Raw genomic sequence first — 26285 nt, 5'->3', positions numbered from 1 at the left:
TTATATAAAAGCGAATCAACAACACCCAGAATAAACAGTCAATCAGTGAAGTCATATTCAATATGGTTCAGTTTACTAATAGCTTGATATTGGTATTCTTTTGTATTTTGGCTTGGTTTGATTCTGCCTCTTCCGTAAGTTGACTTTCCATTGCTATTCCTTGTTTACAGGTTTTTCTAAACTAAGAAGTGCTAAGACACAAATTCAGGATGTAGCAAGGGAAGATTTTTAGTGGGGGTGAGAACTACAGCTTTTAAGAGCATTCCATACCGGACGTAAAACATTTTCATGCATATATTAACCAAAATTTTGAAAAAAAAGAAAAAAACATTTTCATTTTATTTATTTATTTATATATTATTACATCAAACGGTAAGCAATAATGCTTGTTGCTATAGACCAAAAACAAGAAACAAGCTAACTAGTAACACTAGCGACACTTATAGCCTAAATTTTAGAAAAAGAAAAAAAACAACTAATACCCAAAGCTCATAGCTCATAAACTCAACAAAACTCATAACCAAAAGATCAACTTATAACTAATAACTAAACATAAAAAACTCCCAAATAGAAAGGTGTTCAATGATTTTTCTTTTATTTTCCTGCTCCAGAAAAAATTAGAATTAAAAGCTTGGGACAGTCCAATAATTTTTTTAGGAGATCCAAGTGTTTTTTTTTCATTCTCCGTTCAAAAATTCATACTTTTAATTGCAGAAATAAATCTCGTCAGTAAAACATTACGCAGAGATCATACTAGGCTCGCCTTTAATCAAACAATATTAGTATCACTCTCTATTACTACTACTACTACCAACTCACTGCAGCACCAAGCTAACTGAAACTATTACAGTTGTGCACGCTCCTTCTCCGTCCCAATCAACTCGAGGAACCCCATTCGGGGATGAACCACTTTTTGTTTAGCCCTATATGTTTGGTTGAAAATGAAGTTGTTTGGCAATCTGCCTTCCTTTATCCGTAAAATGGGTCTTACCCATCTTAACATTTCTCTCATTATCAAACAGTTCGTGGTAACGAACTGTAGTAAGTAGCGATTCGGCTCAATAGTAACCAAAACTCTAAAAAATTGAATTTTGATTTCAATAGCTACATCAAAAGAATCGCATTTTAATGCTGATTTTAAATATATAAGTTTCATCAAGTTTAGTCTTACCCATCAAAAGTTAGGAGCCTGAGAAAATTTGCCTTATTTAGGAAAATAAGGGGAAACACCCCCTAAAAGTCGTAGGATCTTAACGAAAATGATACCATCAGATTCAGAGAACCCTACTGTAGAAGTTTCAAGCTCCTATCTACAAAAATGTGGAATTTTGTATTTTTTGCCAGAAGACAAATCACGGGTGCGTGTTTATTTGTTTTTTTTTTCCAAGGGGTCATCGTACCGACCAAATGGTCCTAGAATGTTGCAAGAGGGCTCATTCTAACGGAAATGAAAAGTTCTAGTGCCCTTTTTAAGTGACCAAAAAATTGGGGGGCATCTAGGCCCCCCCCCTACGCTCATTTTTTCCCAAATTCAACGGATCAAAATTTTGAGATAGCCATTTTGTTCAGCATAGTCGAAAACCATAATAACTATGTCTTTGGGGATGACTTACTCCCCCACAGTCCCTGGGGGAGGGGCTGCAAGTTACAAACTTCGACCAGTGTTTACATATAATAATGGTTATTGGGAAGTGTACAGACGTTTTCAGGGGGATTTTTTTTGGTTTTGGGGGTAGGGTTGAGGGGAGGGGGCTATGTGGGAGGATCTTTCCTTGGAGAAATATGTCATGGGGGAAGAAAAATTCAATGAAAAGGGCGCAGGGCGCAGGACTAATCTGGTCACGTTAGAAAAAAACGTCAAATTCAGAGCTTAATACACAATGCTGGGTGTTCGGAGCCTCTCTATTATGGAGTATAATTTGAAAATAACACAACTATACGAGCGATAAAACATATATACCACAACCATAACTCAACTAACGAAAGAACTGCTAAGAGATAACACAACTATAAAGCGAAAACAGGTGAAAACTAACGGGAAAATAAACGAACTAAGAGGTGGAAGGGGCCCAGAGAAAAAATATAATCCTTTTCCAATTTTAAGCCTAACTTCCGCAAAGGAGTAATAATGTCAGAAGCCCTGAAATACCGAATTATTTTCTTTTTCCTATAAGACCGGGGTAAATGAAACAGAAACTTACAATAGCGGAAATATACACAATTCAGCCAGATCTTGTCTTTTTTTCAGAATAGGTGAAATACTAGATAGGAAAAGTATTGAATGGTCGCAAAAACTAGTGTATAGCAATGCAAGCGCTTTTCGATAATTAAATAAAAAAACAAGTTTTTTTAACTGCAAGTAAGGAGCGACAGTAAAACTTAAAACGAACAGAAATTACTCCGTATATGAAAGGGGCTTTTCCTCCTCAACACCCCGCTCTTTACGCTAAAGTTTGACTTTTTCTCTTAACTCTACATTTTAAAACAGTAATAAACAGTAATAGAAACGTTAGTTAAAAACTAAAAGTTATAGTTGCCTTTTTATGTAACCGAAAAATTGGAGGGCAACTAGGCCTCCTTCCCCACCCCTTATTTCTCAAAATCGTCTGATCAAAGCTAAGAGAAAGCAATTTAGCCAAAAAAGGAATTAATATGCAAATTTCATTTTAATAATCTGTTAATCTGATTCAATACAAAAAATTCAATAAGATTGGACAAGTCCTATGGTGGAGAGCCAAAATAAAACATGCATTAATTCAAAAACGTTCAGAAATTAAATGAAAAAAACTAGTTTTTTTTAACTGTAAGTAAGGAACGACATTAAAACTTAAAACGAACAGAAATTATTCAGTATATGAAATGGGTTGTCCGCTCTTAAACGTCTCGCTCTTTATGCTAAAGTTTGACTCTTTGCCACAATTCTACTTTTTAAAACAATTAAAAGCTTTTAGCGTTTGAGGCGTTGAAGAGCGGACAACCCATTTCATATACTGAATAATCAAACAGTTCGTGATAACGAACTGTAGTAAGGAGCGACCCGGCTCAATAGTAAACGGAACTCTAAATAACGGAATTTTGATGCTAAAATATACATCAAAAGAATCGGATTTTCATGCTGATTTTAAATATATAAGTTTCATCAAATTTGGTCTTTGTCATCAAAAGTTACGAGCCTGAGAAAATTTGTCTTATTTTAGAAAATAGGGGTAAACACCCCCTAAAAGTCACAGAATCTTAACAAAAATCGCACCATCTCATTCAGCGTATCAGAGAACCCTATAGCATAATTTTCAAGCTCCTATCTACAAAAATGTGGAATTTCGTATTTTTTGCCAGAAGACAAATCACGGGTGCGTGTTTATTTGTTTGTTTTTTTGTTTTTTTTTCCCAGGGGTCATCGTATCGACCAAGTGCTCCTAGAATGTTGCAAGAGGGCTCATTCTAACGGAAATGACAAGTTCTAGTGCCTTTTTTAAGTGACCAAAAAAATTGGAGGGCACCTAGGCCCCCTCCCACGCTCATTTTTTCTCCAAAGTCAACAGATCAAAATTTTGAGATAGCCATTTTGTTTTGCATAGTCAAAAACCATAATAACTATGTCTTTGGGAATGACTTATTCCCCCACAGTCCCTGGGGGAGGGGCTGCAAGTTACAAACTTCGACCAGTGTTTACATATAATAATGGTTATTGGGAAATGTACAGTCGTTTTCAGGGGATTTTTTGTTTTGTTTTGGGGGTGGGGTTGAGGGGAGGGGGCTATGTGGGAGGATATTTCCTTGGAGAAATATGTCATGGGGGAACAGAAATTCAATGAAATGGGCGCAGGATTTTCTAAAATTACTATAAAAAAATGAAAAAATAAACATGGAAAAATTCTTTCAATTGAAAGTAAGGAGTACCATTGAAACTTAAAACGAAGAGAGATTATTACGCATATGAGGGGTTCTAAAAATACTTTAGCATAAAGAGCGAGGTATTTAGGAGGAGATAAATACCTCGCTTTTTATGCTAAAGTATTTTTTGTAATTTCAACTATTTATTCTACGGTCTTTCTGATTCAGGGGTCATTCTTAAAGAATCGGCACAAAACTTAACGATTTAGTGTAAAGAGCGAGGTATTAACGAGGGTACAAACCCCCTCATATACATAATAAAAATTTAAGAATATAAATGTTTGTTACGTAAGTTAATTATTAAGTTACGTATATTTTTTACAAATAAAAACTTTCGTTTAAAATTAAAATTTATAGTTGCCTTTTTGTGTAACCGAAAAATTGCATGGTAACTAGGCCTCCTTCCCCATCCCATATTTCTCAAAATCGTCTGATCAGAACTAAGAGAAAGCCATTTAGCCAAAAAAGGAATTAAAATGTAAATTTCATTTTAATAATTTATGTGTGGAGAGCCAAAATCAAACATGCATTAATTCAAAAACGTTCAGAAATTACATAAAAAAACTAGTTTTTTTAACTGAAAGTAAGGAGCGACATTAAAACTTAAAACGAACAGAAATTACTCCGTATATGAAATGGGTTCTCCCCTCCGCAATCCTTCGCTCTTTACGCTAAAGTTTGACTCTTTACCACAATTTTGCTTTTTAAGACAATTAATAGCTATAGCATAAAGATTTTAGCTTTAGCATATGTATATATGGCATATTACATATATGGCATATTACATGGCATATGTATATATGGCATATTACATATAGCTTTAGCATATGTTTGCTTTAGCAATTTAGCTTTAGCATATGTACCAAAAGAATCCGAAGACCTCAAAAGAATTTATCTGAAAAACACCTAAAAAATCCTTGTCCGTCTTCTGAAATGCTGACGCGTCAGAGCCGTGCTTGACCATTATCATCAATGAAGCTTACAATAATCCATTCTAGATTCGCAGACTTATCATCCTATTCTTCCAAATTTATATCAACTATGAAACAACACCCTGGAATTTCCTACTTTTAATCACCCAGTCAAAGTCAAAGAATTATAATGAAAATCCCAGCATTAGATTTAGTAAATCAGAGAACCCTACTGTAGAAATTTCAAGCTCCTATACATAAAAAGACTGAATTTTGCTTTTCTTTTGCCCGAAGAATATCACAGATGCGAGTTTATTTGGTTTTCTTTTGTTTGTGTTATCACAGGGTGATCGTGTCAAACCAATGATCCTCTTAAACTGGGAAACGGCTGATCAGAAATCAAAAGTTCTAGTGCCTTTAAGTTGCCAAAAATATTGGAAGGTTGCTAGCTCCAGACCTCTTTTTTCCCAAATCCGTCCGATAAAAATTTCTGTATAGCCTTTTTGTTCAACATAGCGAAAGATTTAACAACTATGACTTTGAGGATAAATGAGGAGTTTTTCTTGTAGGGAGGAAATTTTTATTGAGAGTGAGCCAGGTTAACTGGCATTATTGATCAAGAGCTAAGAGCTCATATGGCACTTGTGACGAGGCCGAAAGAGCCAAGAGCCTTGAGCTCACATAGCATGAGCTCTAGCAAAATTATAAGAATCAATAGATTGATTTAAAAAGAAAATCAGAGGCATAGTGCTGGTCGGGATTTTAAATAAGAGCTCTGGGACACGAGGTCCTGCTAAATATCAAAATTCATTAAGATCTGATCACCCACTCGTAAGTCAAAAATACATCATTTTTTCCAATTTTTCCTCTCCCTTCAGCTCTCGGATGGTCAAATCGGGGAAAACCACTTTATCAAGTCAATTTGTGCAGGTTCCTCACACGCCTACCAATTGTCACCAAACTCGCCAAAGAACTGGGCCCCCCTAAGTCCCCCAGAAAGAGCAGATCCAGTCCGGTTAAGTCAATCACGTATCTACAACATTTGCTTATTCTACCCACCAAGTTTCATCCCGATCCCACCACTCTAAGCGTTTCCCAAGATTTGTGGTTTCCCCTGCCAGCTCCTCCCAGTGTCACCAGATAAGTGACACTGGGACTCTTAAAATAAGAGTTCTGAGACATGGTTTCCTTCTAAATATCAAATTTCATTAAGATCCGGTCACCCGTTTTTTAGTTAAATATACCTCAATTTTTCTAATTGTTTCGAATTAACGCCCCCCCAAATACCCCAAAGAGAGTGGATCTGTTCTAATTATCTCAATCACGGTTCTAGAGCTTGTGATTATTCTTACCATCAAGTTTCATCCCGATCTCTCCACTCTAACCGTTTTCCAAGATTTCTAGTTTCCAAGATTTCTGTTTCCCCCTTTCGACCCATCTATGTCTCGGATTCGATTCGAATTAGAAATGGAGCATCTGAGAGATAAAATATTTATATATATCAAGTTTCATTAAAATCCAATCACCCATTCGTAAGATAAAGATACCTTAATTTTCACGTTTTCAAAGATTTCCGGTTTCCCCCTTCAGCTCCCACCAATGTCACGGGATCAGGTCGAGATTTAGAATAAGAGCTCTAAAGTACAAGATCCTTGTAAATATCAAATTTCATTTAGATCTGAATTCCCGTTCGTCAGTTACAAATACCTCATTTTTCTAATTTTCCGAATTACCCCCCCCCAACTCTCCCAAAGAGAGTGGATCCGGTCCGGTTATGTCAGCCACGTATCTTGAACTTGTGCTTATTATTCCCACTAAGTTTCATCCTGATCTTTCCACTCTAAGCCTTTCCCAAGATTTCTGGTTCCCCCACCCCAGCTCTCCCAATGACACTGGATCCGGTTGGAATTTAAAATAAAAGATATGAGTTATGAGATCCTTCTAAATATGAAATTTCATAAGATCTGATTACTTCCTCGTAAGTTAAAAATACCTCATCTTTTCTAATTTTTTAGAATTAATCCCCCCCACCCCAACTCCTCCAAAGAGATCGGATCCGGTTCGGTTATGTCAATCACGTATCTAGGACTTGTGCTTATTTTTCCCACCAAGTTTCATCCCGATCCATCCACTCTAAGCGTTTTCGAAGATTTTGGGTTTCCCCCTCCAACTCCCCCCAATGTTACTAGATCTAGTCGGGATTTAGAATAAAAGCTCTGAGACGAAATATCCTTCTTAATATCAAATATCATCAAGATCTGATTACCCGTTTGTAAGTTAAAAATACCTCTTTTTTCTAATTTTTCCGAATTAACCATCCCCCCACTCCCCCCAGAGGGTCGGTTTGGGGAATCGAATCTTTCTAATTTAATTTGGTCTGATCCCTGATACGTCTGCCAAATTTCATTGTCCTAGCTTATCTGGAAGTGCCTAAACTAGAAAAACCGGGATAGACAGACAGACCGACAGACCGACAGAATTCGCGATCGCTATGTGTCACTTGGTTAATACCAAATGCCATAAAAAGATCATAAATTAAATAAAAGAAACAAGTCTTTTCAACGGAAAGTAAGAAGCAACATTAAAACTAAATAAGAACATAAATTATTCCGTATCCTAAGGGGTTATCCCTCTTCGCTATGCTTTGCTCTTTACGCTAAAGTTTGGCAAATTTGTTGAAATTTTATAAAACAGACTACTGAAACCGAAGGACCGTTTGATTAGAATAGGAAGCTTTTTTTAAAGTGCTTAAAACCTTAGCAAGAAGAACAGAGTATTGAAAAAGGAGGTAATCCTTTAATATACAGAATAATGTTTAGGTTTTTTTTTTAGTTTTAACATTGCTTCTTACCTTCACTTCAGTTGTAAAAAATTAAATTGTTCACTTCATCCCTCCTCTTTACTAATAATTAATTTTAAAAACTTTTCCTAAGAAATTGATTTTTCGAAGAAAAGTAAAGGTTTCCATTAAACCAAAAATGATCCGAAATGAAATCAAATAATCTTTCAAGCACAGAGCTACCCAATTACCAATAATAAATAAATGGAACCAAAAATGAACAAAAATTCCTATAATTAACCGTTCGAGTCAAACTCAAAACGACCTGAAGTCAACATGAGTATTGCTGAAAACCCCCATGCCTTCTCAAGACCAGAATATAATTAGCACTTTACTGACAACATAATATATTTATATATTATATTATATAAATATATATATATATATATATATATATATATATATATATATATATATATATATATTATATATATATATATATATATATATATATATATATATATATATATATATATATATATATATATATATATATATATATATATATATATATATATATATATATATATATATATATATATATATATATATATATATATATATATATATATATTATATTTAAATATAATATATATTTTATGTGTTTGCATTGATATTGAACCAGGGATTTCTATTTGACATCCGCACTGATATCACATTGAGTGTCTAATTCCACAAGTATTCTACAGTTTCTACTGTTTTCTGGCACCTAATCATTTGCATCAACCCTCTCTTTTGACTGATGATAGAAAATAACTTCAAGGCAAAATGCATCAAATTTTACAGAAAATTTAAGAGAGAGAAAATGATTGTAGTTCAAAAAGATTGCGACTCTTGTATTATTGAAGTTTAAATTCATTTTTATGGCAGCTCGTCTGAGAGAAAAACTTTTAGTAAAAGTCATTTATCAATATTACTAGTTTCCAATTTGTTATTTCCTCTTCTTGCAATATCCTTTCTCATTGCACCCACATGGGACAGAGCCGGGAGCCTGGGCTGCGATACTCGGCACACAACAAGCTAGCGTATTTTTTATGTTCTAATTGCGTATTAGAATAATTGACCGTTTTGGTCTTCAGTTTTAAGTCATGAGGTGTCAAATCAGGAATTTTAATTGAATTAAGAAATTCTGGTATGAATAAAATTCCTCCTTCCTAATGTACTAAAGAATCAATCATTGTTTCATGTTTGCTTCTCTTCTAACTGCAGTTTTTATTTACGATTCGATGTGATACCCCAGTCGCTTTTCTTCAAACAGCGGATTTCATTTTCTATTGTTTTCATTAGGGATTCATTGTGATACGTGTATCAGTAATACCTTTTCGTATATCATTACCTATTACATGTTTGTTGCATTTTTCTTTAGCTGTTAAAATTCGTTCACAATCGCCTGTGATTTTGTATTTAGTCAGAGACACGAAAAAAGATTTCTTCTTAAGCATTTCCCAAGTCGTTATATTTTTACTTTAATGGCGTTGCAGTATAATTCAGTCGAACACTTTGTGGTAACGAACTGTAGTAAGGAGCGACCCGGCTCAATAGTAAACGGATCTCTAAAAAATGGAATTTTGATACTAAAACATACATTAAAAGAAACGGATTTTTATGCTTATTTTAAATATATAATTAAACAGAAAAACAAGTTTTTTAAATTAAAGTAAGGAGCGAATTAAAACTTAAAACAAACAGAAATTACTCCGTATATGAAAAGGGCTTTTTCTCATCAACGCCCCACTCTTTTCGATAAAGTTTGACTCTTTCTCTTAACTCTACTTTTTAAAACAGTAAAAAACTTTAGCGTAAAGAGCAGGGCGTTGAGGAGGAAAAGCCCCTTTCATATACAGAGTAATTTCTGTTCGTTTTAAGTTTTAATGTCGCTCCTTACTTTCATTTAAAAAAACTTGTTTTTTCTGTTTAATTTCTGGACGTTTTTGAATAAATGCATGTTTTGATCTTGGCTCTCCGCACATAAATAATTAAAACGAAATTTGCATATTAATTTTTTGGGGCTAAATGGCTTTCTCATAGTTTTAATCGGAAGATTTTGAGAAAAAATTTGCGATGGAGGAGGCCTAGTTGCCCACCAATTTTTTGATTACTTAAAAGGGCATTAACTTTTAATTTTTTACGAACGTTTTCATAAGTAAAAATATACGTAACTTACGAATTTATTTAAGTAGCGAACTTCTGTATTCGTATGTTTTTATTACGTATATGAGGGGGCTCGCCCCTCGTCGATACCTTGCTCTTTACACTAAAGCTTAAATTTTGTCCCAATTCCTTAAGAATGACCCCTGAATCACAAAGGCCGTAGAATAAGTAGTTGTAATTGCTGAGAAGACTTTAGCGTAAAGAGCGAGGTATTACGAGGAGGTAAACCCCTCATATGCGTTATAATGTCTGTTCGTTTTCAGTTTTAATGCTGCTCCTCACTTTCAGTAGAAAAAACTTTTCATATTTATTTTTTCATTGTTTTTTTTTAAATAATGCTAGAAAATCCTGCGCCCCCTTCATTGAAAGTCTCTTCCCCCATGAGAAGTTCCTCCATTGAAAGATCCTCCCACGTAACCCCTCCCCTCAACTCTCCCCCCAACCATAAAGATCCCCCTGAAAACGTCTGTACACTTCCCAGTAACCATTACTATATGTAAACACAGGTCAAAGTTTGTAACTTGCAGCCCCTCCCACGGGGACTGCGTGGGAGTAAGTCGTCCCCAAAGACATAGTTATTAGGTTTTCGACTATGGTGAATATCATGGCTATCTCAGAATTTTGATCCTGTGACTTTGCGGAAAAAATGAGCGTGGGAGGGGGCCTTGGTGCCCTCCAATTTTTTTGGTCACTTAAAAAGGGCACTAGAACTTTTAATTTCAGTTAGAATGAGCCCTTTCACAACATTCTAGGACCACTGAGTCGATACAATCACCCCGGGGAAAAAAACGAACACGCATCCGTGATTTGTCTTCTGGCAAAAAATGCGAAATTCCACATTTTTGTAGATAGGGGCTTGAAACTTCTACTATAGGGCTCTTTCATACGTTGAATATGATGGTGTGATTTTGGTTAAGATTCTATGACTTTTAGGGGGTTTTCCCCCCTATTTTCTAAAATGAGGCAAATTTTCTCCGGCTCGTAACTTTTGATGGGTAAGACTAAACTTGATGATACTTATATATTTAAAATCAACATTATAATGCGATTCTTTTGATGTAACTATTGGTATCAAAATTCCATTTCTTAGAGTTTCGGTTACTATTGAGCCGGGTCGCTCCTTACTACAGTTCGTTACCACGAACTGTTTGATTCTCATCAAATTTAGTCTTTGTCATCAAAAGTTACGAGCCTGAAGAAATTTGCCATATTTGGAAAATAGGGGGAAACACCCCCCTAAAAGTCATAGAATCTTTACCTAAATCACACCATCGTATTCAACGTATCAGAAAACCCTACTGTTGAAGTTTCAAGCTCCTATCTACAAAAATGTGGAACTTCGTAGGTTTTGCCCTCGTATCGACCGGGTGGTCCTAGAATGTCACAACCGGGCTCATTCTAACGTAAATGAAAAGTTCTAGTGCTCTTTTATGTGACAAAAAATTGGAAGGCACCTAGGCCCCCTCCCACGCTAATTTTTTCTTAAAGTCAACTGATCAAAATCTTGAGATAGCCATTTTGTTCAGCACAGTCGAAAACCATAATAACTATGTCTTTGGGATGACTTACTCCCCCACAGTCCCCGGGGGAGGGGCTGCAAGTTGCAAAATTTGACCAGTGTTTACGCACAGTAATGGTCATTGGGAAGTGTACAGACGTTTTTCAGGGGGATTGTTTGGTTGGGGGGTTGAGGGGAGGGGACTATGTGGGAGGATCTTTCCTTGGAGGAATATGTCATGGGGGAAGAGAAATTAAATGAAGGGGGCGCAGGATTTTATAGCACAATTATAAATTTTTTACTGTTTAATAATTTAGAATTGAGAGAAAGAGTCAAACTTTAGCGTAAAGAGCGGGGCGTTGAGAAGGGAACAGCCCCTTTCATACACGGAGTAATTTTTGTTCGTTCTAATTTTTAATGTCGCTCCTTATTTTCAGTTAAAAAAACTAGTTTTTTTTAATTACAAACAGAAATGTCTCAGTGGCTACTTCCTCTGAAATGTGTAAATTACGGAGTGATATAATCATTGTTATATTTTTTAGTTTCTAGTCATAGGGTGGCAAATTAGCAATGTCAGACTCTTACATGATTTCAATTCCTCCTTCATGTTTATCTTTGGTGACACCAAAATGATACTTTCTTATCCCATTGCTATTCCCGAACTATAATTTACGCAGTAGTATAATTACTGTCTTATTCTTTAGTTTTAAGTCACATTTTCGTTTGTAATTCAGTGTGATTTTTGCTGTTTCTTGTTCTAAGCCATTGTCTTTCCCTGTTCAGAGTCATCTGTCATCTTTTGTGATTTTGCTCGTGTAATAGATACCAAAAATTAATTCATTCATCCTGTTCTTCCTTCACAAACTCACACACGCTGAACTAACACGTTCTTTTATTCCATTGTAATTTTGCTTTGTTTTCTAAACACAGGTTTTGTTGTGCAGCATTTTGTTTTCAAATTAGTGTAATTTTGGCCGTTTCTTGTTCTATGCCGTTTTCTTTAGCTGTTCAAAGTTATTGGTCACTTTCTTTCGTAATTTTTAATGCGATACAGATATAAAGAATACGACCAACCCTAGAAATAAAATAGGATAATTTTGTCCTTTGAATGTGTATAAATTTTACGTAACGAGCATGATTTTTTTTGCTATGAATTTAATTCCTCTTTCCTATTTATCCTTCATAGACGTAAAAATAGCTTCATTCCACTTCAGGGTCATAAAGAAATTCAGGTGTAAATTTATTTTCTCCTTCCTGTGTACCTTTTTTAGACACAAAAAAACACACTTTCTAATTTTAGATTAAGAATAAGCACTTCTAATTGAATTAAGTAGTTCTGTTGCGAACCCAATTCCTTCTTACTATTTATCCGTTACAGGCTAAAGTACACTTAACTAATTTGTTCCTTAATTCAACTGTATTTTTGCTTAATCACCTAACAGCAGATTTCGTTGTGCAACGCATACATTTGCAATTCAATGTTATTTTTGCTGTTTCTTCTTCCATGCCCTTTCCTATGGCTGTTCAGAGTTTTTTGTCCTAATATGTAATTTCGCATGCGTAATAATAAAAGCGATAAGACCTCCCCTGGAATGTACATGAAGTAATTTATGCTCTTGAAATATATGCAAATACGACGTCACTCGCCTCAACTTTTAGTTTTGCCAAAATTAAGGCTCTTAATGAATATTCGCAAACTCACTACCTATCTAGCTCTTTTTTCAGAACAGAAGATCCCAGGGTACCGATAAAAAAAAAAACAAAAAACCATCGATTAAAGATATAAAATACATCATTTGAATACAGTGTTCTTATTTATGTTCCCATCAGATAAAAAAAAGTCCAAGCTTTGATTGCAGGCTGGTAGTCCACCATCAGAAGATTTCAAGGACATAAAGCTTGCGGATGATATTGAATCGGGGACGTTCAAGATTTCAAGTGCAGAGGCCCAAGACAGCATTTCCCCCCCTGAAAGCTCAGCAGCTCAAGTTACTGCTCCAGAAAAAGAGCTTTTGAAAAATCCACTTTTTTCCTGCATATTTAACGATGAAAACACGCTTACCGTCGAAGGCGCAAGAGAAGTTGCAGCTAACGCAATGAACCAAATACGAAGAATGATGGCGAGCTTGAGGATGTACATTGCAGAAGCAACAGCAAATGAGCAACCACCAAATAAAAAGCAAAAAAGATCTGCGGAGGTACAAACCTCAGGTGAAGTTTACCAGAGTTTAATTTTTCTTGTTTACTATAGTCAGATTATAGATTTTTAACGAGGTAGGACCTTCGATAAGCATAAATTATTTTTTATAATTTCAGCAAGAGCACTTAAGGAGCTGATAATAGTAAGAAATTGTGTTTCTTGTAGTAAAACCAAGCGAAAAACCAAGTTTGACACTTTTCTATAGACAAAGGAATCATAATTATTTTTTAGTATAAATATGATTAGCTCTTTTTATTATTGTTTTTTTTATATAATCATTCTATTGATTGTTCGGCATAGGTGCAAACTTAATAGGAATGAAAAAAGAGACCTCAAAAAATCTCCAAGGAAGTACTCAAAAACTGAGCTTGAAACTTTTCTACAGACAAAAAACATCATAATTGTTTTTATTAATAGTAAAATTAGCTCTTTTTATTATTTTTGTATTAATTATTTTTATCAATTGTTTGGCATAGGTGCAAACTTAATAGGAATGAAAAAGGTGACCACAAAAAATCTCCATGGAAGTACTGCAAAAACAAAGCTCGAAACTTTTCTACAGACAAGCAACATTATATATGTTTTTATAAATAGTACCGTTGGCTCTTTTTATTATTTTCTTATTTTATTATGGCACTCGGCCGTCGGTCAAGTGGCCTACAGCGATCGCATTTTCGGTCCGTCGGTCGGTCCCAGTTTTGTTAATTTGGGCACTTCCAATTAAGCTAGAACGATGAAAGTTGGCAGGCGTATCTGAGTCAAGACCAGATTAAATTAGAAATAGTGACTTGTCTAGTTTGAGCATCTCGGGGGGAGAGTGGAGGGACAGTTCATTTGTAAAAATAAAAAAAATTAGGCATTTTTAACTTATGAACGAGTGATCGGATCTTAATGAAATTTACTATTTTAAAGGACCTTATGTGTAAGAGTTCTTGCTTTAAATCCCGACAAGATCTGGCGACATGGGGGGATATTGAGGGGGAAACTGAAAATATTTGAAAACGCTTAGAGTGGAGAGATCGGGATGAAACTTGGTGGGACAAATAAGCAAAAATCCTAGATACGTGATTGACGTAATCGGATCGGATCTGCTCTCTTCTAAATCCCTCCCGGATCCGGTGACATTGGGGGCAGTTGGATGGGGAAACCGAAAATCTTGGAAAACGCTTAGAGTGAAAAGATCGGGATGAAACTTGGTGGGGAGAACAAGAACAAGTCCTAGATATGTGATTGACATAGCCGGACCGGATCCGCTCTCTTTGGGGGAGCTGGGGGATTTCTAGTGGTTTGGTGAGTTCGGTGCTTCTGAATGTGCTAGGACGACGAAAATTGGAAGACGAGTCAGGGACATTCAGAAGTTGACTTGATAACAGTCGTTTCGCCGATTCGACTATCTGGGGGGGGGGGAAGCAGGAGGGAAGGGATATCGTGAAAATTGAGGTATGTTTAACACACACACACACACATACACACACAAACACACACACACACACACACATACACACGTACATACACGCACACATACACACAAACATACACACTCGCAGACAAACAAACCTGGGTACCTGCAGCCAACCTAAAAATGCACATTTTTTAATAACTGTATTCAAGTTAGGTTAATATAAATTTTTTTCCCAAGAAAAGAAAATAGTTTTGTTGTTAATTTGTCCATAGAAGAGAAAAAAGTTACACTTTAACTCTGAATTTTCCGTAGAAGAGAATAAAAGTTATACTTCAGTTCTGAGGTTCTCCACAGAAGAGAAAAAGTTCCACTTCAGTTCTGAATTTTCTCAAGATGAGAAAAAAGTTCGATTTTATTAATTTTGCCGTAGAAGAGAAAAAAGTTAATTTCGATTCTGATTTTCCCAAAAACAAGAAAACAAAGTTCAAGTTCTGTTCTGGATTTCCCCATTGATGACAAAAACGTTACACTTTGATTCTGAATTTTTGCAAAGAAGAGACAAAAGTAACACTTCAGTTCTGAGTTTCTCCAAAGAAGAGAAAAAAGTTTATTCACTGTTATGAATATTCTCAAAGAAGAGAAAAAAGTTCAAGTTCTGTTTTGAATCTTTTCGTAGAAGAAAAAAAGTTACACTTCAATTTGGAATTTTTTCCAAAAAAGAGAAAAAAGTTACACTTCGATTCTGAATTTTTTTGAAGAAGAGAAAAAGTTCCATCACAGTTCTGAATTCTGAAAGAAGAGAAAAAGTTCAATTTTTGTTCAGAATATTTCCAAAGAAGAGAAAAAGTTCCACTTTGATTCTGGATATTCTCAAAAGAAGATAAAAAAGTTTAAGTTTTCTACTGAACTTTTCCATTGAAGAGAAAAAAGTTTCATTTCGAATTGGAACTTTTTCCGAGGAAGAGAAAAAAGTTACACTTCAACTCTGAGTTTTCCCAATGAGAAAAAATTCCACTTCAATTTTGAACTTTCTCAATGAAGAGAAAAAGTTCAAGTTGTCTTCTGATTTTTTCAATAGATGAGGAAAAAGTTACACTTCGATTCCAAATCTTCCGAAAGAAGCGAAAAAAGTAATATTTCATTTCAGAATTTTCAGAATGAAGAGAGAAAAGGTTACACTTCAATTCTGTGTTTTTCCCAAAGAGAAAAAATTTCAGCTTCTATTGTGAATTTCACCGAAAGAAGAAGAAAAAATAAACGTTCAGTTCTGAGTTCCCCAAAGAAGAGAAAAAGTTTCACTTCGATTCTGAATATTATCCCTAGAAGAAAAAAAAATTACCCTTACCCTTCAGTTCTGAGTTCTGCAAAAGAAAAAAAGTTCTGAGTTTTCCCAAAGAAGAGAAAAAAGTTACACTTCAATTCTGAATATTTCCAAAGAGAAAAATGTTCAACTTCTGTCATGAAAGTTCAGTTCTGAGTTTCCCCAAAGAAGAGAAAAAAGTTTATGTTCTGAATTTTTTCTGTAGAAGAGAAAAAACTTCGCTTTGATTCTGAATTTTATCCCTAGAAGAAAAAAAAAGTTTTACTTCAGTTCAGTAAGAAATCACCTAACTTCTTTTTTCTCTTCTTTGGAAAATTCCGAATTGAAGTGTAACTTTCTCCTCTTCTTTGAAAAAATTCAAAACTTGAAGTCTTTCTCTTCTTTGGGGAAAGTCAAAACTGAAGCGTAACTTTTTCTCTCTTCTTTGGAAGAAATTCCCAATCGAAATGTAAAGTTTTTGTCATCTATGTAAAAATTCAGAACAGAACTTGAACGTTTTTCTTCTTTGAGAAAAATGAGAACTGAAATGAAACTTTCTCTCTTATTTCAGGAAATTCAGAACTAAAGAGAAATTTTTTCTCTTCTTTTAAAAATATTCAGAATCGAAGTGTAATTTTTTTCTCTTCAATGGATGAATTTAGAGCAGAACTTGAACTTTTTGTCTCTTCTTTGAGATAATTTAGAACTGAAATAGAACTTTTTCTCGGGTGGAAAAATTCAGAATGGAAGTGTAACTTTTTTCCCCTCTTTGAGAAAATTCAGAAATGACATGGAACTTTTTCTCTTCTTTGGGGAAACTCAGAACCAAAGTGTAGCTTTTGTCCTCTTTTTGAACAAATTCAGAATCAAAGTGTAACTTTTTTCTCTTCTATGGAAAAATTCGGAACCAAACTTGAACTTTATTCTCTTCTTTGAGAAAATTCAGAATCGAAGTGTAACTTTTTTCTTTTTATAGGAAAAATTCAAAAGAGAACTTGAACTTTATTCTGTTCTTTTAAAAAATACAGAATTGAAGTGGAACTTTTTTTCTTCTTGGAATAATTCAGAATAAAATTATAACTTTTGTTTCACTTCTTTGAGAAAATTCATAACTGAAGTGGAACATTTTCTCTCTAGGGAAACTCAGAGTTGACTTTTTCCCCCTCTTTGGAAAAAACTCAGGATCGAAGTATAACTTTTTTCTCTTCTATGGAAAAATTCAGAAGAGAACATGGAGTTTTTCCTCTTCGTGGAAAAGATTCAGATTGAACTGTGACTTTTTCTCTTGTAAAAAATTCAGAACAGATGACTTTTTTTCTTTTCTTTGGAAAAAATGAACCTAACTTGAATTCAGTTATTTGAAAAAAGTACATTTTTAGGTTGGCTGCAGGTACCCTGGTCCATGTGCTTGTTTTTTTGTGTGACCTTCTATTTGCCTGTCTCTGTGTCTGTCTCTGTGCATTGATTTGCGTTTTTGTTTGTGTGTTCTTCTCTCTCTCTCTCACTCTCTTTCTCTCTCTCTCTCTCTCTCTCTCTCTCTCTCTCTCTCTCTCTCTCTCTCTCTCTCTCTCTCTCTGTATGCCTGTCTGTCTAACGATAGAGTACGACTTGCCGTTTTTCTCTTCTTTGAGAAAATTCAGAGCGGAAGTGTCACTTTTTTCATCGTTTGAAAAATTCAGAATTGAAGCATAAATTTGTATCTTTTATGGAAAATTCAGAACAGAACTTTAACTATTTTTTTCCCATCTTTGGATAAATTCAGAACAGAAGTGTAACCTTTTCTCTTCAATTGGGGAAACTCAGAACTAAATGTTTTTTCCTTCTTTCGAAAAATTCACAACAGAAGTTGAGCTTTTTTTCTCTTTGGAAAAATTCAGAATTGAAGCGTAACTTTTTTATTCTTCTTTTAGAAAATTTAGAATCGAAATGTAACTTTCTTTCTCTTCTTTGAAAAAATCAGAATTGAAGTGTAACTTTTTTCCTGTTGTTTTAGAAAATTCAGAACTGAACTTGAACTTTTTCACTTCTTTGGGAAAACTCGGAACTGAAGTTTTACTTTTTGTCTATTGTTATTCTCATTTATTAGAAAACTCAGAGCAGAACTTGAACCCTTTTCCCTTCTTTGCGAAGGTTCAGAACTCAAGCGTAACTTTTCTCTTCTTTGAGAAAATTCAAAACTGAGATGGAACTTTTTCTCTTCTTTGGTGAAACTCAGAACTGAAGAGTAACTTTTTTTCTCTTGTTTGGAAAATATTCAGAATCGAATTGAAACTTTTTACTACTCAACACAAAAATTCGGAGCAGAACTTAAACCTTTTTCTCTTCTCCCAAAAAATAAATTGCGAAATCAACTATTTTTGATATTGTCATCAGTTGGCCAGCGTCCCGGAAACAATACATTGTCTGCCGTAGAATGTATTTCTAAGAACTTTAATGTGATTTTAAGACAAGCAAAAAATGGTTGGGGGCAAAAAGGTTGGGTGCCCTGGTGGGAGACTTGGAACCCTAGATGGGGCCCTGGAGAGTGGATATAGGATCTTGGATGGGGATTTCGGGACCCAAACTCATGCGCAAGCACCAGTAATGGAAATTTAATATGCTCAGGACCATTACTTAGCGAAAATGATAGTCGCCCGGTAGTAGTCATTACAATTTTTGGAGATTGACACTAGTCTCATTAGCCATCAAAAGAATATGCCTGTCCAGCAAGCATCTCAAATTGCCGTGGTATACATATTATAGGAATGATGCAAAAAAAGGTGCTCGGAAACAAATCACTGATTTTATTTACTAAATATCCAATTGAGAAATCGATTGCACAAATAATTTGTTACGATGTACTGACACTTAATACCATCTGGCCAACTTCCCAGAAACAATATATTGGTTGCCTAGAATGTATTTCTAAGAAAAAAATACAATAACTTGTTCGATATGTCGAGTAACGTGTCGTTATTTTACTATTGGAAATTATGTGTCTCACCTTCGATTCATACATTAGACATAAATTTTATAAAATCAATGGAAAATTACTTAGAAAGCTAAAAATGTTGTTGGCTCAGTTGTTATTTCAAAAGAAAAGACATGAGGTTTGTCACAGAATGTGTTGTTTCACTGACAAGATGAATGATTACGCAATACCAGATAACGCATCATTCTCAAAAATTCTCGTAAACATGCAAACAAACTCTCAGAAATCTTTATACGGGCCCGCTTTCGTTCGATGTGTTGTTTCACCGATAACTTAAACGGTTATGCAATACAATATAACGCATCATTCTTGAAATTCTCGAAAGAAAGGAAGTTGAAAAAAATTCAGTTAAAAAATGGGTAGGGGGCAAAAACTTCAGAGAGGGGGGATTGGGGCCCTAGAGGGGGAGTATGGGCACTGGAGTGGGTTTTGGGCCCTTAAAGGGGATATGGGGCCATGGATAGGGGAGTCAAGGTTCCGTTGGGGGAAATGGGGTCCTGGATGGGAATGTGGAGACCGTAACTCATGTACAAATCCGATAATAGAAAACTAGAATGCTCAGGGCCATCACAGTACAATAATGATACCTGGTCGGCTGTAGTCATTATCAATTATGAATAGTCCACGATCAATAATCGGCTCGATACAATTAGAGTACAAAAAGATCTCATCCAATTGCATGCTAGAATCCATATCAAAACTCCGTTCATTAGACTTGATGTCGCTTCAAACTCACTTATATTATTGAACAACATAGTTTACGAACAACACTCAGACAACAATATTTCCAAGAACTTTTCTTACCAACCGGAAGTTTAGATAACACTATGGGCTCCCTTGTACCAATTGAATGATTTTATCTAGAATATATTGTTTTCGAAAAATATTAGGTCTCATAGAGGTACTAGCAACTCCAATAGAACACTGGGATATGGACCCGCTTAAAGTGACGGGATATTGGTCTGCTTGTAATGGTGGGATTTGGGCCCACTTAAAGGTATTGACCCCATAATACTAGCAACCATGATGGGCCTAAAATCTGCAAAGGAAAGAATCAGGCACCATTGTCAAGCATACACAGAAATAAAAAAGTAACTTGAGCTGAGCAAGTAGTGCCAGACATTTGCAACGTAAATAATGAGCGCTAATCCCATCAAGATCACTAAACTGAAACTTAAATTTAAGCACACAATTAACAATTTTTTAGTGGATATAGGAATAACATGACGTTGCAAAACTTTAGGTGGTAAAAATTTTGAAACTAAGCAATGAAAATGATAATACCACAGTCTAAACAAGGCTACAGGCCAAACAAGATTTACTTTGAAAAATTTTGTCCTTTTTTTGAAAGCATTACAAAACAAAGAGACTTGTAATATATATCTCAAAATGCCAAACAATGTTTCCTATAAATAGCTTGCTGATAGTATGTTTATTTGGGAAATTTTTAAAGGACGCTAATTTTTATAAGTATTTTGTTCTTTCAATTCCGTTCCATTCAAATTGACAGTAATACATAGCAAACAGCAAAGAATGAATTAGAAATGAATTTATGTAGCCTTGGTGAGAGACTCATAGTTTCTGTAATTTAAATTACAGTTTCTAAATTACATAATTAAGTAATTTAAATTACATAGTTTCTGTCCACATTTTAAGTTTTAATTTTATTTCATTGCAATTTTCATCTGAATAAGTCAATTATTTAAGAATATTTAATATTAAATATTCTTAAATATTTTAATATTTTTAGGATATTAAAAAAAACTTACTTTAATTTTTTTAACTTTTTATCCCCACAGACCTTATTTAGTCATATCCTTACTGAAATAACAATACTGTGATATTCATTCAATAGGTTGAAAAAGAAATCAACTTATAACTTTCTCTTTTTAAATATTTTTTCTTTTCTTAGAATATCTTGCTCCTTATGCTATGCCCAATTCTTTCGAAGGTAAAGCTAGAAATGGCGAAGGAAGCAATCGAAGACGACCCGGTCCTCATCGGTTTAATCGGGATAATACCAGCCTAGGAGAAGAAAATTCTTCTGTTAGGAGAACGCGGAGACGACCAGGACCTCATCGATTCAATAGAAATGAAACTATTCCAGGAGGATCAAGTCAATTTGTTCGATCAAATTTTACGTCACCGATGACAAATAGAACGAATTCAACTGTCCCTGCAATGAAATTACCAGGGTCTCCCAGCACAGTAATAAGGAAAAAAACTAGCGAAGCCTCGCCAGCAAAACCCCTTACTGATTCAAATAAAAACCAGGAGATTGCTAAAGACGATACAGAGCGTTTTGGGTACAAAAAAACTAAAAGTTTTTAAATGTGTTGAAGCAAAGGGATTGCATTTTTTAATTGTAACACATTCACTTATTGATTCTTTATCCACAATTTATTTGAAATAAATTCAACGCATTGATTCACTTTAAAAGTCGTATTTCTGAATAAAATAGGAATTGTAAGATAAGGACCATTTTGTGCAGAAAAAAGGAAAACAGTTCTACTTCTGAATAGCGTTAGATGTAAAGGGCTTCTAAGATGATAGCGTTAACGATAACGTTCGTTAATGATCGATAATGTTCTTTGGTGAGTTATTCATTTGCTTATTCCAAGACATGATCCTAAGTTTGTTTAATTCAACGGTTAAAGCTGTATCTAGGGGGGAGGGGAGGGTATAAGGTTTGAACTCGCTCCTCCAAAAATGTTAGTCTGATTTGTAAAAACCTACCAAAAATTCACATAAACAATTTTTAGTGTGTTTTTAGAAGATTTTTTCTAATCGCCCCCTGAAAAGATACACCCTTTTTTAGACACTTTTCATTTTCGAAATAACGTCTTTTTAACAGATTTGAATATTTCAGCTTTAAATAATTTTGTTTATATGTATATATTTTCAGTTTAGTTAATTTGATTGTTTATATTTAATTTATATTTAAAAACATAAGTTTAGTTGTAATTTAAATAATAATATTATATTCATTTCCTCACATAATGAAAATTATTTTTTAATGCATCAAATATATTTCGCAATCAATTCTAAATTTATTACTAGCAAAATTCTATGAATCAATAGATTGATTTAAAAGGAAAATAAGAGGCTTAATGCGGGTCAGGATTTAAAATCAGAGCTCTGAGTCACGATGTCCTTACAAATATAAAAATTCATTAAGATCCAATCACCCACTTGTATGTTATAAATATCTAATTTTTTCTAGTATTTCCTCTCCCTTTAGCCCCCTAGATGGTCGAATCTTGGAAAACGACTTTATCAAGTCAATTTGTGCAGCTTCCTGACAAGCCCACCAATTTTCATCGTCCTAGCATGTCCAGAAGCACCAAACTCGCCAAACCAATGAACCCCTCCCCCCAACTCCCCCAAAGAGAACGAATCCAGTACGGCTCCGTCAATCACGTATCAAGGAAATTTGCTTATTCTATCCACCAAGCTTCATCCCGATTCCTCCACTCCAAATGTTTTCCAATATTTCCCCCTCTAACTCCCCCCAATGTCAAAAGATCTGGTCGGGATTTGAAATAAGAGCTCTGAGATATGAATTCCTTCTAAATATCAAATTTCATTAAGATCCGATCACCTATTCGTAAAATAAAAATACCCCAATTTTCACGTTTTCCAAGAATTCCGGTTTTCCCCTCCAACTCCCCCCAATGTCACAGGATCTGGTCGGAATTTAAAATTAGAGCTTTAAAGCCCAAGACCCTTCTAAATATCAAATTTCATTAAGATCTGGTCACCCTTTCGTAAGTTAAAAATACCTCAATTTTCAAAATTACCCCCCCCCCCCACTCCACCAAAGAGAGCAGATCCGGTCCGATTATGTCAGTCACGTGTCTTAGACAGGTTCTTATTCTTCCCATCCAGTTTCATCCTAATCTCACCGCTTTAAGTATTTTCTAAGATTTCCGGTTCCCCTCAACTGCCCCCCCCCAATTACGCTGGATCCGGTTGAGATTTAAAATGAAAGATCCGAGTCACGATGTCCTTCTAAATATCAAATTTTATTGAGATTCGATCACCCGTTCGTAAGTTAAAAATACCTCATTTTTTTATTTTTCAGAATTACCCCCCCAACTACTCCAAAGAGAGTGGATCCGTTCCAGTTATGTCAATCGTGTATCTAGGACTTGTGCTTGTTTTTCCCACCAAGTTTCATCCCGATCCCTCCACTCTAAGTGTTTTCCAAGTTTTAGGTATCCCTCTCTCAACCCCTCCCCCTCCACAATGTCGCCAGATCCGGTCGGGATTGAAAATAAGAGCTCTAAGGCACGATATCCTTCTAAATATCAAGTTTCATTGAGATCCGATCACCCGTTCGTAAGTTAAAAATACCTCATTTTTTCTAGTTTTTCAGAATTAACCCCCCCCCCTCAACTACCCCAAAGAGAGTGGATCCGTTCCGGTTGTGTCAATCATGTATCTAGGACTTGTGCTTATTTTTCCCACCAAGTTTCATACCGATCCCTCCACTCTAAGTGTTTTCCAAGATTTTAGGTTTCCCCCTCCCAACCCCCAATGTCACCAGATCCGGTCAGGATTTAAAATAAGAGCTGTGAGACACGATATCCTTCTAAATATTAAATTTCATTGAGATCTGATCACCCGTTCGTAAGTTAAAAATACCTCATTTTTTCTAATTTTTCAGAATTAACCCCCCCCCAACTATCCCAAAGAGAGCGGATCCGTTTCGATTATGTCAATCATGTATCGAGGACTTGTGCTTATTTTTCCCACCAAGTTTCATCCCGATCCCTCGACTCTAAGCGTTTTCCAAGTTTTAGGTTTCCCACTCCCAACTCCCCCCCAAATGTCGCCATATCTGTTCGAGATTTAAAATAACAGCTCTGAGACACGGTATCCTTCCAAACATCAAATTTCATTAAGATCTGATCAACCGTTCGTAAGTTAAAAATACTTCAATTTTCCTATTTTTTCTGAATTAACGGCCCCCCCCCAGATGGTCAAATTGGGAAAAAAACTATTTCTAATTTAATCTGGTCCGGTCCCTGATAGGCCTGCCAAATGTCACCATCCTAGCTTACCAGGAAGTGCCCAAAGTAGCAAAACCGGGACCGACAGACCGACAGAATTTGCGATTGCTATATGTCACTTGGTTAATACCAAGTGCCATAAAAATTATTCTGTAAATCAGTTGGCTGTCCTCTCAACAACTTCCGGCTTTTCCGGCAACAGTTTGGCTTTATGTCCCAATTTTTCAAGAATTACTTCTCAAATATAAGAGCATTAAAAATAGACTGAAAAGTTTTTTGGGAGGTGGCGTCCCCCCAAAAAAATACCCACTTAAAATCTCCCCCTCGGACCCCCTCCCACTGAAAAGCCCCACGAGGAAAATTTCCCTGTTGAAAGTACCCCTGGAAAATAGCCCTCTTCTTCAGCACACTCCCCCACGCAGAAATACTCCCCCCGGAAAACACCAAAGATTTCCCCCCTGGAAAATCCAATGACAGGATATCAAAAAACAGTTTTAGGACAGGGGTTGATTAATTTTGCAAAGGACTAGAATGAGTTTTTGATCGAATGAGTATCCTCCGAAGTTTTTACGACAATGAGGAGGAGGTGGTGATGAGGAAGAGGCAGCCCCCTCTAATAGAGAATTATTTCAGCGAGAATGAAAACGTGTCAAAATAAAAGTAAAGAACAAAGAATTGCGTGGTTAGATGACAAGCGACAGCAAGAATAAGAACAAATTAAAAATGAAAGCGAAGTAGAAAGAAATATTACGTTAGAAGAAAAACACTACTGTGGTACAAAACCTAATACAGGCCAACAAAGATGCAGTAAACTACGCAAATATTATATAAAAGCCATTGGGAATTTGGGGACATTGGGAGCCATTCAGGATTCATGGCATCTAGACTTGTCAAAAATGAAAGTGAAGAACAAAACATTGGCCTGTTAAGAGACAAGCAACAGCAAGAATAAGAACGAATCAAAAATGAAAGTGAAGTAAAAAGAAATATTACGCTAGAAGAAAAACGCCGTCGCAATCTTCTACGCCAACAAACTGTGGCTCAAAACCCGGTACACACTTATAGAGATGCAGTGAACTACGCAGTTGCTTATTAAAAGCCATTGGAACCTTTCAGGATTGTATATAATTACTGTGAAGTCCTCCATTTTGCCGAACAAAGAGTAGCCAACAAAGGTGTTATATTTGGTCGCAGCTGCTTGCTTGGTCAAATTGCATTGCCACCTCTACAATTTCCAAATCGATTGGCCTTTTGACCTTTTATAGGACGTCATTTGCTATCTAGAGTTTTTCACAACCAAATTTGAAACTTGCTTTGATGTTTTGCTTTAGCTTCATTCAACGTAAGTGATGATCGAACAATCAATAGTTGTAACATTATCAGGTTCAAAGGAGTGGGACAGATTTATCACCAAATCAACTTAGTTGCACATCCATCACAAAGGTGATGGAAGGTGAGGTGATTTTAAATCGCCTTCATATAGCCGAGTATACTATCTAGACCTGATAAAGCTGTTTAAGAACGCCCTGCACGTCCTTTCTCTTCGAAGAAAAACAGAGGATCTCTTTGAAGAAAGACACGGGCATCTATGCCTAGGGTTACCTGAAAATGAGAGAAGTCAAGAATGATGTAAATCAACCTGCTGATTCACTGGGAAAAAGACATTCATTTTATTGGTCGCAAGTCAGTTTCGTTTTGGAAGTGAAGTTTTATTGATCGCGAAAATGAAATTGCTCAACTGCCAATGTGACAGAACTCATAACTTGTTGTGTTTGTACATGAAATACTGCCGAGGTGAGAGAAACAGTTACATGAGGTGCAGTGACAACTACTGTTAGCAAAATCAAAATGGACGGAGGATGTTGTGGCTTTATATTTAATCTTAACATTGGGAGATAACAATTGAAATATATTAAATACTAGCTGTTGGGGTGGCGCTTCGCGCCACCCCAGCACCTAGTTGGTGGGGGCGCTTCGCCCCCCCCCCAAGCCCCCTCCGCGCGCGCAAGTCGTTACGTATATTTTTAACTACGTAAAACTTGCGAATGTACAACATTCTTCGCTGTCCCATTGTCTGTGCATATAAATAGATTGTCAGGTTTAC

At 35.5% G+C, this 26285-nt stretch overlaps 1 protein-coding gene across 1 annotated transcript; it reads left to right on the top strand.

Annotated features, from left to right (window-relative positions):
- Positions 1–21605, top strand: LOC136036498 (uncharacterized). Its single transcript, XM_065718776.1, has 3 exons — positions 1–134; positions 13153–13504; positions 21079–21605. The coding sequence occupies exons 1-3, from the start codon at positions 63–65 to the stop codon at positions 21495–21497; spliced, it is 843 nt and encodes a 280-aa protein (XP_065574848.1). The 5' UTR covers positions 1–62; the 3' UTR covers positions 21498–21605.
- The last annotated feature ends 4680 nt before the right edge of the window (positions 21606–26285 follow it).

Source organism: Artemia franciscana, chromosome 15, assembly GCF_032884065.1.
Source record: "Artemia franciscana chromosome 15, ASM3288406v1, whole genome shotgun sequence".
Taxonomy (NCBI): domain Eukaryota; kingdom Metazoa; phylum Arthropoda; class Branchiopoda; order Anostraca; family Artemiidae; genus Artemia; species Artemia franciscana.
This window is presented reverse-complemented; position numbering and strand designations above follow the sequence as displayed.

Bases quoted from the DNA above. Each gene is read 5' to 3' on its own strand.
- LOC136036498 (XM_065718776.1), top strand. From the start codon at position 63: ATGGTTCAGTTTACTAATAGCTTGATATTGGTATTCTTTTGTATTTTG. The intron at 135-13,152 runs GTAAGTTGACTT...CTTTGATTGCAG, and splicing joins GGTTTGATTCTGCCTCTTCC to GCTGGTAGTCCACCATCAGA. The intron at 13,505-21,078 runs GTGAAGTTTACC...TTCTTTTCTTAG, and splicing joins TGCGGAGGTACAAACCTCAG to AATATCTTGCTCCTTATGCT.